Here is a 12,361-nt window from a genome sequence, read left to right as displayed (position 1 = left end):
AAAAAAAGAGAAATGAGGGTAACTAGCCCTAACATATATTAAGACATATTATAAAACTATGGTAATTAAAACATTGTGGTACTGTCACATGAACTGGTAGTTTAATGGCACAGAATTAAATCCAAAAATTGACCCCAATATATATGGGAATTTAGTATATAGTAAATATGGTATTTCAGACCTATGGAGAAAAGATGGAGGAGTCAATAAATGGTATTGGGACAACTGGATAGATATCTAGAAAACAGTTAAGTTGAATCTATATCTCTTTTTTTTTAATGCCAGAATAAATACCCGTTGGATTAATGACTTAAATTAAAAAATTAAACTCATAAGTGAGGATAGAGATGAAACAGATTGAACATGAATTGATAATTTATTTGTTCAAGTTTGGTGATGGAAATGGGGCAGGGGGTTTATTACACTATTCTGTATATATTGTATGTTTGAAATTCTCAACAATTAAAAGTATTGAAAATCAAATTTATAAAAATATTTGAAGAAAACATGGAATTTAAAAAATAATCTTGGAGTGAAGAAGGTCTTTCTAAGTATGATAGAAAACTGACAAACCATAAAAGATTGATACATTTTACTTCATTCATTAACTTATTTATTCAACAATTTATTTAGTACCGTCTATTTTTTTTTAAAAGAAACAGTGTAAGAAAAATCGATGAACAAATGAAAAGTGGGAGGAAGTTTTCTAACTTATAGAAAAGACAATTTCCTTTGTATGTAAAGATATTCTGCAACTCAATTAGATAAATTATCCTACAAATCCATTAAAAAACAGCAAATATTCACAACTTTAGTCAAAATAAATAACAACTTGGCTGGCCGGTTGGCTCTGTTGGTTAGAGCAAGGTCAAGAGTTTGAATCCCTATACTAGACAGCTGCCAAAAAAAGAAATAAAGAAATAAATACAAATTAAGAGTACATTTAACCCACATTTGTCAGATTGGCCAAAATCAAGAAGGTTTTGATAACACACTGTATTGGCGAGGTTATTGGGAAACTGGTACCCTCAGTGATTGGTGGCATTAGTGTAAATTGGTACTGCTTCTCTGGAGAGTTATTTGGTAACATCTGTCAAAATAAAAGTTGTACATAACTCTGACCCAACAATTCTACTTCTAGGAATTTATCTTACAGATATAATTTGTACATATGCAATATGATATATGTATAAGGGTATTCATTGCAGGATTATTTATGGTAGCAAGAGATTGGAAACAACCTAAATGTCATATCCATCAATAGGAACTGAGCATGTGTGTGTCCCTTCAAGGAAATATGCCACAGCCTTGATAAATTATGAGACAGCTCTTATTGATGTAGAATGATTTTAAACTATATTTTTAAGAGAAAAAAGTTTTTAGAACACAGCATATAATATGTGACTACTTGTTTGAAAAAGTTGACAGACACATGTCTGCCTGCATTACATGTGCAGACACAGTCTCCAGAAGGGTGCACAGGAATGAGTACAAGTTCTCTGGAGGAGAACTAGGTAGCTGGTAGATAGGGGTTGGGAAGAGACTTACTTTTCACTCTCTATCCATAGGTACTTTGAAAATTTTGTATCGTGAGTACTATTACCTGTTTTAAAATGATTGTTTAAAATGAAGTTTTTGTTCTTTTAATTTGTGTCCTCTGGAATTCAAGCTCCTGTGCTCTCTAGTGAATGAAGTCCATGAACCGTGGAACATAGCTTTAGGCATAGGGGGCTTCTATTTTGGCTGCTGAAAGGCCTTCCTGTTGGCTCTCTGTCTCAGCCATATTCTAGAAGTAGAATATGTTACTGAACAGCTGCATTCTGGTTGACAAGTGGTACTATGTGCCTAACTAGTGGTCACCTCTATGTGCTATTCAGGAGCAGATATCAACTCCAAATTTTCTTCTATATTCCTGATGTCTAACTGGATTGCAGATATCATTGGAGGGCAAACTTACCTACTCCCACAAGTCATATAGAGAAGTATTACTGTTAGTGACATGGGACCAGATGCTTAGCTTGGGCAAGGTTTTTAGATATATGGACTTTTGGCTGTTTGAGGTAAACTGGCTTCTCTGAGAAGTCAAACTGGACAGAGCCTGAACCTTAGCTCCTTCACTGACTAGCCATGTACCCTGGGGCTTGTACCTGAGCCTTTCCAATTCCTCCTGGATTATTGCAAGGATGACTTGAGAGGATGATGATGACGATGACACAACAGTGATGGCTAACACTGAGAGTACTTATTGTGCAACCCACACTGTGCTGAGGGTTTATGTGCTTCATCTCATTTTATCCTCACCACAAGGCAATGAGAAAGATGTGTTCTCTTCCTCTCTCACATAGATGAGGAAACTGAGTCTTAGAGAGGTTATGTAGTTGGTTGAGAACACACAGCTGGATACTGGGGGAGCCTGGATTTGAACTCAGCCCTGTCTCTTCAGTGCTTTACAGAGTATCTGTGCACTTAGTAGGTACTCACTGCATCTGCTCACTTGCTGCCCTACAATAGTGGGAGTGGAAAGTGACTTAGGTGTCCTTCTGACTCAAAGTAACAACTATGTCTTTGAGAAGTCTTACCAAATATGAAACCCATATAAGTGCTGAAGTACTGATCAAATGCAGATTTTCTTTCTTTTTAGACAAATGAACTTGTGTTGAGTTTGGAAGATGACGACAAACTCCTGCTAAAAGAAGACAGCACTCTGAAAGCAGCTGGAATTGGTGAGAAAGGGGGCCTTGTGTTGCTGGCAGGGACACTCACCTTCCCAGACTGTATGGTGAGGCCTGGCTGATTCTGTTTGGATAACTCACTGCAAAGTAAATGCTACCTTTGGTGCACCTGATCACTATTCAGAGGAGGAGGGCAAGAATGATGTGCATTCTGATCATTTGACCCAGGGCATTTATCTGCTCTCCAAATGTGCAGAATGCAAATAGTTCTTTTCAGATTATATGCTCAGAATTCTGCTGAGGGTCATTCTAAGTGACTGGCAGGTTATTAATACCATGTCTACTTACTTTTATCAGCATCATTTGAGCCGATGGTTTGAGAGAAGTGGACATAGTAGAACTAATTTGGAATAATGAAATGAGATGTTGTTTGTATAACATGCAGCATGGTTTCTGATTGTCATCCAAATCACTCAGGGCCGACCAAGGCATGGAATTTAAAATAGGAGCCTAGTGTCTACATTTGAAAAATTACCCAATTTAGCCTTTCAACCTGGAACGTGCATGTAGTTCTATTTTAAAGAAATGTTATGTGACATGTTTTGTGACCATTAGATGTCACTGTTATTCTACTTATATGTACACCTAAAGATGGTCTGGCAGTAGAGGGAGTGATCAGAGAGGTCTGAGTAGTTGAAGGCACTATGGCTAGTGACTGCGATGGAGCACCACAGTCATACTCCCTTAGTAATTGTTTATATGCACTGGATGAGGAACACTCTAAATGAGGTCCACATTGGGAAGCCTTACATTTTTTTGACAGGTGTTCTATTGAGTTACTTTAATCACATATGTCAGGAATTCACTTTTAAATGACTTGTGGTTAATGTGAGATCCTGACATAAAGGATCTGATTTAAAAAGGATTTTAAATACTATGTTGTGAAATCTTAGACTCATTTTCTCTAAGTCTACTGTTTGCTAGAATTAATGTCTTTCCATATTATGAATACATAAGATTGATTATTATTTAAAAAATGATTTTGATTTGGCATTTGTTTCTTCAAATGCTATTATATTATCGTAGCAGGTGGCACCTGTGCTATTGAAGCACATGGCACTTAGAAGGTAGCCCTGCTTGTTAAAGCATAAAGCTATAATGTATATAACAGACTGGTTTTGATATGGGAATTGATGGATAGCTCTGTGGGAAAGACTAGAAATCCAAAAGCAAACAAAAAAAAAAAAAGAAAAAGTAAGATTTTACAAAATAATAAAGTTGGCATCTCAGATAAGTGGGGAAAAGAATGAATTAGCCAGAAGATTGTAGTGGGCTTATTGCCAACCCATGTAGGAAAATAAAATTCAAATTCTTATTTTGGTCTTCATTTCAAAATAAATTCTAGATGGATTAAATGTTGTAATGTAAGGGAAAAAAATAGAAAAAAAAATATATATAGCTCAATAATTTTACAATTTTGGGGAGGAGAAGAGCTTTCTAAGCATGACCTCTCAAAGGCAGAAGACTTGAAGGGAGAAAAGTGATTTGACCACATAAAAACTAAAAACTGTAAGCAGAGTTGAAGGAGAAGCAATAAACTGAAAAAGTATTTGCAGCATATATAACAGATAAAAAGTTATTAGCTTGACTTTGTGAAGAGCTGTGTAATTAGTGCGAAAAAGGTAAACAAGAAATTCTACTGATAGGAGAAATAGCTAACATATGAAAAATAGTTCCAACTTATTAGTAATGAGAGCATTTAAAATAGCTACTATTTTATGTAGTATAATCCAGTGGTTAAGAATTTGATTCCAGAGCAGAGTGCTTGGGTTCAAACCCTGATTCTGCCTTTTACTGTCTGGGTGACCTAGGGCAAGCAGCAATTACTATAAGATTAGTAAACATGAAAAATAGTAGTAATATCCAAAGGAGTTCATGGTGTGGGGAAATGGATACTCTCTTGTACTACTGTTGGGAATGTATATTACCTCTAAATTTCTGTAGGTCAGTTTGATCAGTAAGACTTGTTCGAGCTTAACTTTGTCTCATATCTATTACTGAACCACCAGGAGTATGCTTCCTCAAGCTATGAAGTTGTGATATGCCGTCATATGCTGTCATATGCCGAGGGGTGGTGGGGTTATCTCTCACCTTCTCTGTTTGTGAATTGCTGATGTAGAGCTTTATTTATTGAGTGGAAATAAAATATATTGTGTGATAGCATTATTACTTAAAAATATGTCACTATTTACATGATCGTATGTATATATGGAGAAAAGATCATATACCAAAATTACAGAAATGGTTTCTTGGGGTGTTCATACTGCCAGTAACAGATTTTTTTCCTTTCTTCTCTGTATTATCCCATTGTTCTTTTTGTGATTTAAAAATTTTGTATAGTTTACATGTATTCTTCAAAATTAGGGAACCAGCGTTTTAACATAGAATAAACCCCTGAAGTTGGGAGAAATTGGTTTGAATGAGGGCTATACATTTTAATTGCTTTGTGACCTTCTGTAAGCCATTTAGCCTCTCTGAAATTGTAGTTTGTTTTCTGTAAAAATGAGAATGAAATCTATTTCAGAAGGTTGTCAGAAAGGTTGAGTACAAGAATGAATGTATCCGGAACAATCCATGTAAAAGACCCTCAAAGAGTACCTGTATTTTTGGAAACCATTCTGGAGAAGGTGACTGGCAAATGTTTTCACTTTACTAAAACATTGAGTTGTTGGTCTCATTGTCATTAAGTTCAGACTGACTTATGTAATGAACCTCCTATATAGATGAGGATTAAATTTCTTTTTTTGTTTTTCTTATTTTAAGACCATAAGTCTTGGCTTAGAATCAGATCCTTTTCACGGGTTCTCCACTCATTTCAGGGTGATATGAGGACTCCAAACTGCCCTCTGATCCTGGAAAGCCAGCAGCCCTGGTCAGGGGCGACTTTGGTCTCTGCAGGGAGCAATTTCTTCTTTGTTTCCTAGAGCAGTGTCACTGTACTGTAGGGAACAAGCCAAGGTTATACCCGGGGAAGGAAATGAGGGTCCCCAGTGAGCACCAAAAAATTCTAAGTAGAAATCGACTTGTAAAGTTGATACCTGAAGTGTGTGATTTTTCTAGGGAATTTTTCCTTCTTTGGTGCTGTATCTGGTTAGGTTTTTAAGAGATTTAAGAGAAGAATTGGAAGTCATCACTCTCCCTTTTTACCACTTGATCTTTCTGTAGAGCTGTCACTCTGCTCTCACAGCCAGTTACCATGGGAATAATGCCAGTGTAACAAATTTTTCATAATGACTTTTCTGCAGGAGTCATGAAAGGAAAAGAAAGGCTGGGGTGGGGCGGGGGGGGGGGAATTAGGGAAAAAACCTTATTTGAAGATTTCTTTTCTCATGGAGAAATTCTCCAGTTCATACTCTGGCCTTTTATCTGCACTGCAGATCCCCATTGTATATTCTACACCCGATGTCAGTGGAACTTTTTGCTTGTGGACTTAATGCTAAAATACATAAATAAACATTTGCTTTGTGGAATGAAGAAGAGGGTTTTGCCTAGAACTGTTATTTATAATTTAAAGATTTTTTACCTTGTTATAAACAATTGTAGTTTTATGGACTAATTCTCCTAAGTAATAAATTTGCATGTAAGTGATTTTTTAAAAGTGATATTTATCTTTTTAATTTTGCTACATTTTATTACTATTACCTTTTGAATCTCCTCTGGTTTAAGAGAGAAATTGTGGCAGGGTAACTCTTCTAAAGCCAGTTGTGTTTTTTTGGAATTATTTTAAAACAAGATTCAGTGGTCCAAACTGTTAGTGCCTATCTGAGGAAAGAGTTCTCGTCAAGCCAGGTCCTGTAATAATTCCAGAACTCCCTTGTGGTTTGTTTTCATTTTGCATGTCACTTCTGTCTGCCCACAGCCTGAACCAGTCTTCATGCCCTGCACCTTTTGGTTATCTCATATGCATGGCTAGTATTGCAGGAATCTTTGGCTCCCACTTCTTTATCAGGACCATGTTTGATTTGTGTTTCCTTAAGGTTTCAGTCCCTTTCCCATTCTTTTTTTTGTGTAGAAATATCTTAGGGCATACGTGTTTTCTTCCTTTGACAGAGCATTACAGTGGCTGTTCTTCACAGTTACATCTAAACAGTGATGCCGTCTGGTACCCAGTCATGTAGAAGGTGGCCTGAGGAATTGGGGGCTTCCAGAACGAGGAGTCAGAATGAACCTCCATAGATTGTTCTTCCCTTTTTACCCTCCCCTCACCATTGTGGAAATTATGGGCATGTGCCTAGTTTCTAAAAGGTCAAATTTTTTACCCGTTTGTTTTCTTCAAACTGTAGATTGAAATCTTCTCTGCCAGCTGATCCAAAGCAGACACTGGAAGCAAGTATGACATAAAAAGCACAGGAGATGCGACCTCTTAATTGATCGCTGGCCTCCGTTAGCAAAAACTTAGAAATAGAACTCAGCTGTGAGCACAGCTTTGAAAGATGTAATGATTTGTAGATTAGGATTTTGTGAAACTTGGAAGGATAGGATATACTCCTGGAACAGGTGAGAGGGTGAAACTTTATCCTTTGGTATCAGATCACTGCACAAGCCACACCTCCCCTTTTGTGTATTTTTTTTGTGAACAATCTACAGTTATTGTTGCATGCAGCCTGCCCTGGTCGGGGACTGTCTGTACCACAAAGACAGTGCACACGTCTCAATCTCTTTTCCTCCTGACAACTGGGGCTGTGCCTTATTCTGCTTTGGTGCTGATGAGCACGAGGCAAGGGACTTAGAAAATACTCAGTAAATCCTTGTCGATAGAGGAGTCTATTGAGATAAGTTAGTTCAACAGTTTAAATACATTGCATTTAATTTTTCTTGGGATTTTACACTTAAAATTGAGTTTTCTTATATTCTTTTACTTAAAGTCATTATTATTTTCCTGTTAAATGTTCGTGTGTGTGTCTGATGTGCTTGGAAGCATTATAAAATTATTAATTTTATATCCAAAGTTTGAATGTCCTGACTTGTGTTCATTTCATTCAACTTGAATGTCAGTATTAAAATGATCCTACAAATGTATTTGGAGGGTTCTTACTTGATTTCATTTGATAGTGAGACGAAGGGATGAAGTGGCAATGTATTTATTGGATTTTAGATTGCACATTCATTTCCGAGTCCCATGCCAGGGCACTCTGCACCTGACTGCACTTCTGCCTGCAGCACATTTAATTTAAAATCAGGTGCCCTAGGGGACCAGCACATGTAGACTTCCTGAGGGCTCTTCCCCAGTCATTTTTAAAGGAGCCATTTTAAATAGAATTTGGGAAGCTGGAATTTGAGGGGTAATGGTGGAAAGAGTGATTAAGTAGGGGTCTTGAAAATCATTTGTAATTTGTTTTCACTAAAATTGACAAATGAATTTGCAGTATAAGTCCATGAAGTCATCCTCTCAAACATTTTTAACAGTTTTACAGATTTTTAAAACATTATGTTCTAATTCTGTTTGAGGACCGCATTATTAAAGTTTAAAATCTACTTTATGTTTTACTTTTGAATGTTCAGAGTGACTTCTAATTTGTGCATTTTCCAATTTGTTAAGGATAAAAAAATTTTTTGTCAACCTGAAGTATTTGAGTTTAATCCATTTGTCAATCTAGTTTTCCTGAAAAGAAAGCAGTCATCTGAAAATAAAATCTTTACCTTAGATCATCTCGTTTTGAGCCTGTGTTATGAGACATGGCATAAATACTTTATATAAATAATGGATTGATCTATAAGTTAATTGCACCCAAGAGAACCTACATGGCGAAACAAAACTGCTTTGTCAGTGCTTGCTTTCCATCAGCTTATTCTGAACCTACTGTTCTGTAATGAAGAGCTGTACGACGTATTAGTTTCTCATAAGGGGTACAGATAAATGTCAACTGCAGTAAGTGAAAACTGTAATTACAGTTAGCATGGCTGGAGCCAAGTGCTGTGTGGGCAAAGCACTGTGTAAAGTTCCGTATGTAAATAGCACATCAGATAAGACCTTGCTCTGTGATTATTAAGAACATGGTGCCTTTTGCTCATTTTCCATTAGAAGTATGATTAGAATCACTTGCAAATCATATAGATCTACCTCTGGGCATGCTTTTCTTCAAAAAGGAAACCCCAGGAGCTTTTCGTACAAAGGCAAGATCTCCAAATATCTTATCTTTGAATTGAAATTTTTGAAGCCCCCTTTTCAACATTTTACTGATTCCAAGTGTGGAGCCTCTTACACATTCTATTAAATGCTATTTTCTTGTAATTTTTTTTCATTTAAATTCTTATATATATTGTAAATTAGTATACATATATTTAGTTTGTTTACAAACTCTTGTGTAGTTTAACTGTACATTAACTTACTGTTTGCCCAGGTTCCATCTATTTATAGCCCCTTGTCATTGATTCCTAGTTTCTTTCTGTCCCATGTCACTGGCTCATTGTGGTGAGAGTTTGCAATCTGATTTTCATCCACTCCAATTAAATTTAATCTTGAAGACACAGTAGGACTAGAATGAGGCTCTGAGACTATGGGTGATTTTCTTCTTTCAACATTTGCTTATTTTCTGTAATGAGCACACGTAGCTTATGATTGAGAGACATTAAATTTGATATTTTTAAAAACAGCAAAAATATTTTTAATGAAATGTCTTGTTAATCTCTTTAGTTTCACTTTTTTTGTGATAAATTCTAATGGTGAGATAAGAGTAGTAAACGAAGAGACCAGTGGTAATCCTTAGCACCCTTTCTTATTATCCTATTTATTTGGCTTGAAGAGTTTTACTTGTCTGTTTTCAGAGTATATGTTAATTGAGTGCTCAGTATTCATTACAAATAATCTTGTCTGTTTTCTCGTTGAGATTCTGAAGGCCCTTTTGCTCTCTCTGTAAAAGCCAAGCAGACTGTATTAACTTCTGGTTTAATTTAAAAAACGAATGTGGAACTTGTTGGCACAACACCTTAAAGAATTGCATGTTAAATAATTGGAAGGCTTTCCATCAGATTTGTCTCCAGTCTGAATTAATAATGTTGCTGACTTATTGTTTTAGAAGACGGAGTCCTTGACCTGCTAGGTTGAAAGAATTGTGACTGCTCTGAACCTTTGCGGGTCCTTTAGCTGTGCCATATCCCCTGTGAATAATTAGAGGCATTTGAAGGTATTGAGGTAGAAGCCAATTTGTGTCTTTCACTTTGCATATTGTTGAAGCCTCATGAATTAATCATAAGCAGGGCAAAAATTAACTTCTTCAGACACATATTTTGATGGGTCATGAGGGAGAATGTAAAGTGATCTGTAAAATATTCTACTGATCCTCTAAGTATTAAATTATTATACCTACAGGCTAATTTCAGGGGGAAAAAGAGTTCCCCCCACCTGCAGTAACTGAATAGCATATTTGAAAAAAAACCAGGGTTCGTTATTTTCTAGGACTGTAAAGAGGACTATCTAAATGAGCAATTCTATGACTTTCTGAAAACCAGATTCTTGTATTAACTCTCGATTTTAATTTTTGGGGGTCATTTTTCTTTTTACTTGTAAATTATTTGACTTTTAGATTCTTATAACTGCACCTAAACTCCTTGTTGATTTGGTAAAGTATATTGTGCAACCCAATAAATAACTCATCTTTTTAACTTTAGGTGTCTGAAGCTGTTCTAAAATTCTGAATCAAAGTAATATGGATTTCTATACTTGTTTAAAATTTAGTTTTACATTAAATCTTTTTACCATTTTCTGTTCTTTTTTTTTTTCAGCTGGTGAAACTGAAATAGCATTCTTCTGTGAAGAAGATTATGAGAAGTACAAAGCTAATCCCATTTCATCCTGGTGAAAATGTCAGGGGCCTCCTTTTTGCATACCTGTATTAAGCTCTTTATTCCACTAGTGAGTTTTTGAAATTGACAAATAAATCTTAAAAAAATTAATCCCAGGCTCTACTGTTTGAGCTAAAATCTAGTGATTTCTCTCTGCAGTTCTCTTCTTTCCTTTCTTTCTTGTTTTGTGTTGTAAAATAATATAAGAAAAACATGATTTTTTAAAGTGAAATTGTTATTCAAAAATCATCATGAAATATTGGTTCTTAAATCATAATTTATTTTTCTAAAATTAGGAATTATTTTGGTGACTTGCATGTTGGGCTCTTTAAAAAGATTATAAGACTAAGGTCATGCTGTTTATTTCGTGCTCTTTCCATAGTTTCTAATTAGAGCAACTGTTAGTATCTTTGGCTACTAGAAATTGAGTCTCTTATGACCATCAGTGCCATCTTTTAGATCAGAGAGTGTGTGATCCACTCCACCATATAGGCAATTGAAATGTGTATATTTTAGGGAAGCTCTGATGTAAGAGGGTACTTCCCCTTTGTATTAGTCCATTTGTGTTGCTTATAACAAAATACCTGCAACTGGGTGATTTATAAAGAAAACAAAATTTTTTGCTTATGGTTTCTGAGGCTGGGAAGTAAAAAGTCCATCTGGTGGTGACAGTGACCCAGGGGTCTCACATTGCAAGATGGTGGAAGCAGGAAGAGCAGGGAGAAAGACAGACTCTCCTCTTTTTTTAAAGCCCTCAGAACCACACCCCTGACCACCATTTTTAATCCGTTCACTACTGCATGGTCCTACAATCCAATCACCTCTTCAAGGCTCCACCTTTCAATTACCATAATAGGATTTCCCATACTCTTAACAGTCACTGTGGGGGCTAAGTTTCTAATACATAAAACTTGGGGGACACAATTCAAGCTTCAATGAGTTTTGGGGGGACATAATTCAATATACCCTTTTTTTAGTATTTCAGCTAATACAGATAACCTTTCTGAAATGTTTTTTTTTTTTTTTTCTGAGTGGTGCTTTCCAACTTCAGGAGAAAACTATAACAGAACCAAACTCATTTGAGAAAGGCCATGTATCTTTCCCACTCATTGAGGCAAAAACTGTGTCTTATTTTCTTCTTTATAAACTTCCCAAGAAACCTAGGTCATCTGTGAATTCAGCACATTTATTTGAGGAAGGAGGTAACAGAATGTTTGCAGTTCTAGAAGAAAATTGTTCTTTGAGAACAAGTCTGTGGCCTGGAAGATACAGTCTTTCAAAATACTATAATATTTTTGGTGTCTGATAATGGCTGACTACCAGCATCTGAGGAAGAGTAGTTTCAAAGAGGCAGCTTGTGTCTGATAAGAACTCCTAAAGAGGTTAGATGGCTCCAGAATAACTCCATGAACTCTTAAAGTTTCCAGTAGGGCAAATTGGTTTCATTGTGATAGAGTCTAGCTTAAGAAAACCTGTTTTTTTAAAAAAAAATCAACTTTGAAAGTCTGACATGATCAGAATATACTTTACTTTGTTGAAAGATTTAATAGAATCTTCTTTAAAACAGAAATTCTGTTATATTCATTGTTTCATTAATTAAACAGAGTGCTGAATTCACAGATGACCTAGGTTTCTTTGGAAGTTCATAAAGAAGAAAATAAGACAGTCTTTGCCTCGGTGAGTGGGAAAGATACACAGCAAGTGATTTTTAATAGAACAGCAGTAAAAACTGCTGTGGGAGCAATGATGATAGGTAGTTAATTGTGTGGGATTATTTTTATGTATTTTTGAAGAAGTATCAATTGAGAGCTATATCTTAAAACACTGAATAGGAATTTTTAGAAGAA

The 12,361-nt window shown here is 35.8% G+C and overlaps 1 protein-coding gene across 1 annotated transcript in view; it reads left to right on the top strand.

Moving 5' to 3' along the window:
- LOC103601110 (chromosome unknown open reading frame, human C2orf76) overlaps positions 1–10,753 on the top strand; it is a 75,318-nt gene extending 64,565 nt beyond the window's left edge. The window contains exons 7-8 of the mRNA XM_008585494.1: positions 2,642–2,723; positions 10,455–10,753. Coding sequence (XP_008583716.1) covers positions 2,642–2,723; positions 10,455–10,531 — 159 coding nt within the window. The 3' untranslated portion in view covers positions 10,532–10,753. The remainder of the gene's footprint in view (positions 1–2,641; positions 2,724–10,454) is intronic.
- The last annotated feature ends 1,608 nt before the right edge of the window (positions 10,754–12,361 follow it).

Source organism: Galeopterus variegatus, unplaced genomic scaffold (genome assembly GCF_000696425.1).
Source record: "Galeopterus variegatus unplaced genomic scaffold, G_variegatus-3.0.2 Scaffold3594, whole genome shotgun sequence".
NCBI lineage: Eukaryota > Metazoa > Chordata > Mammalia > Dermoptera > Cynocephalidae > Galeopterus > Galeopterus variegatus.
This window is presented reverse-complemented; position numbering and strand designations above follow the sequence as displayed.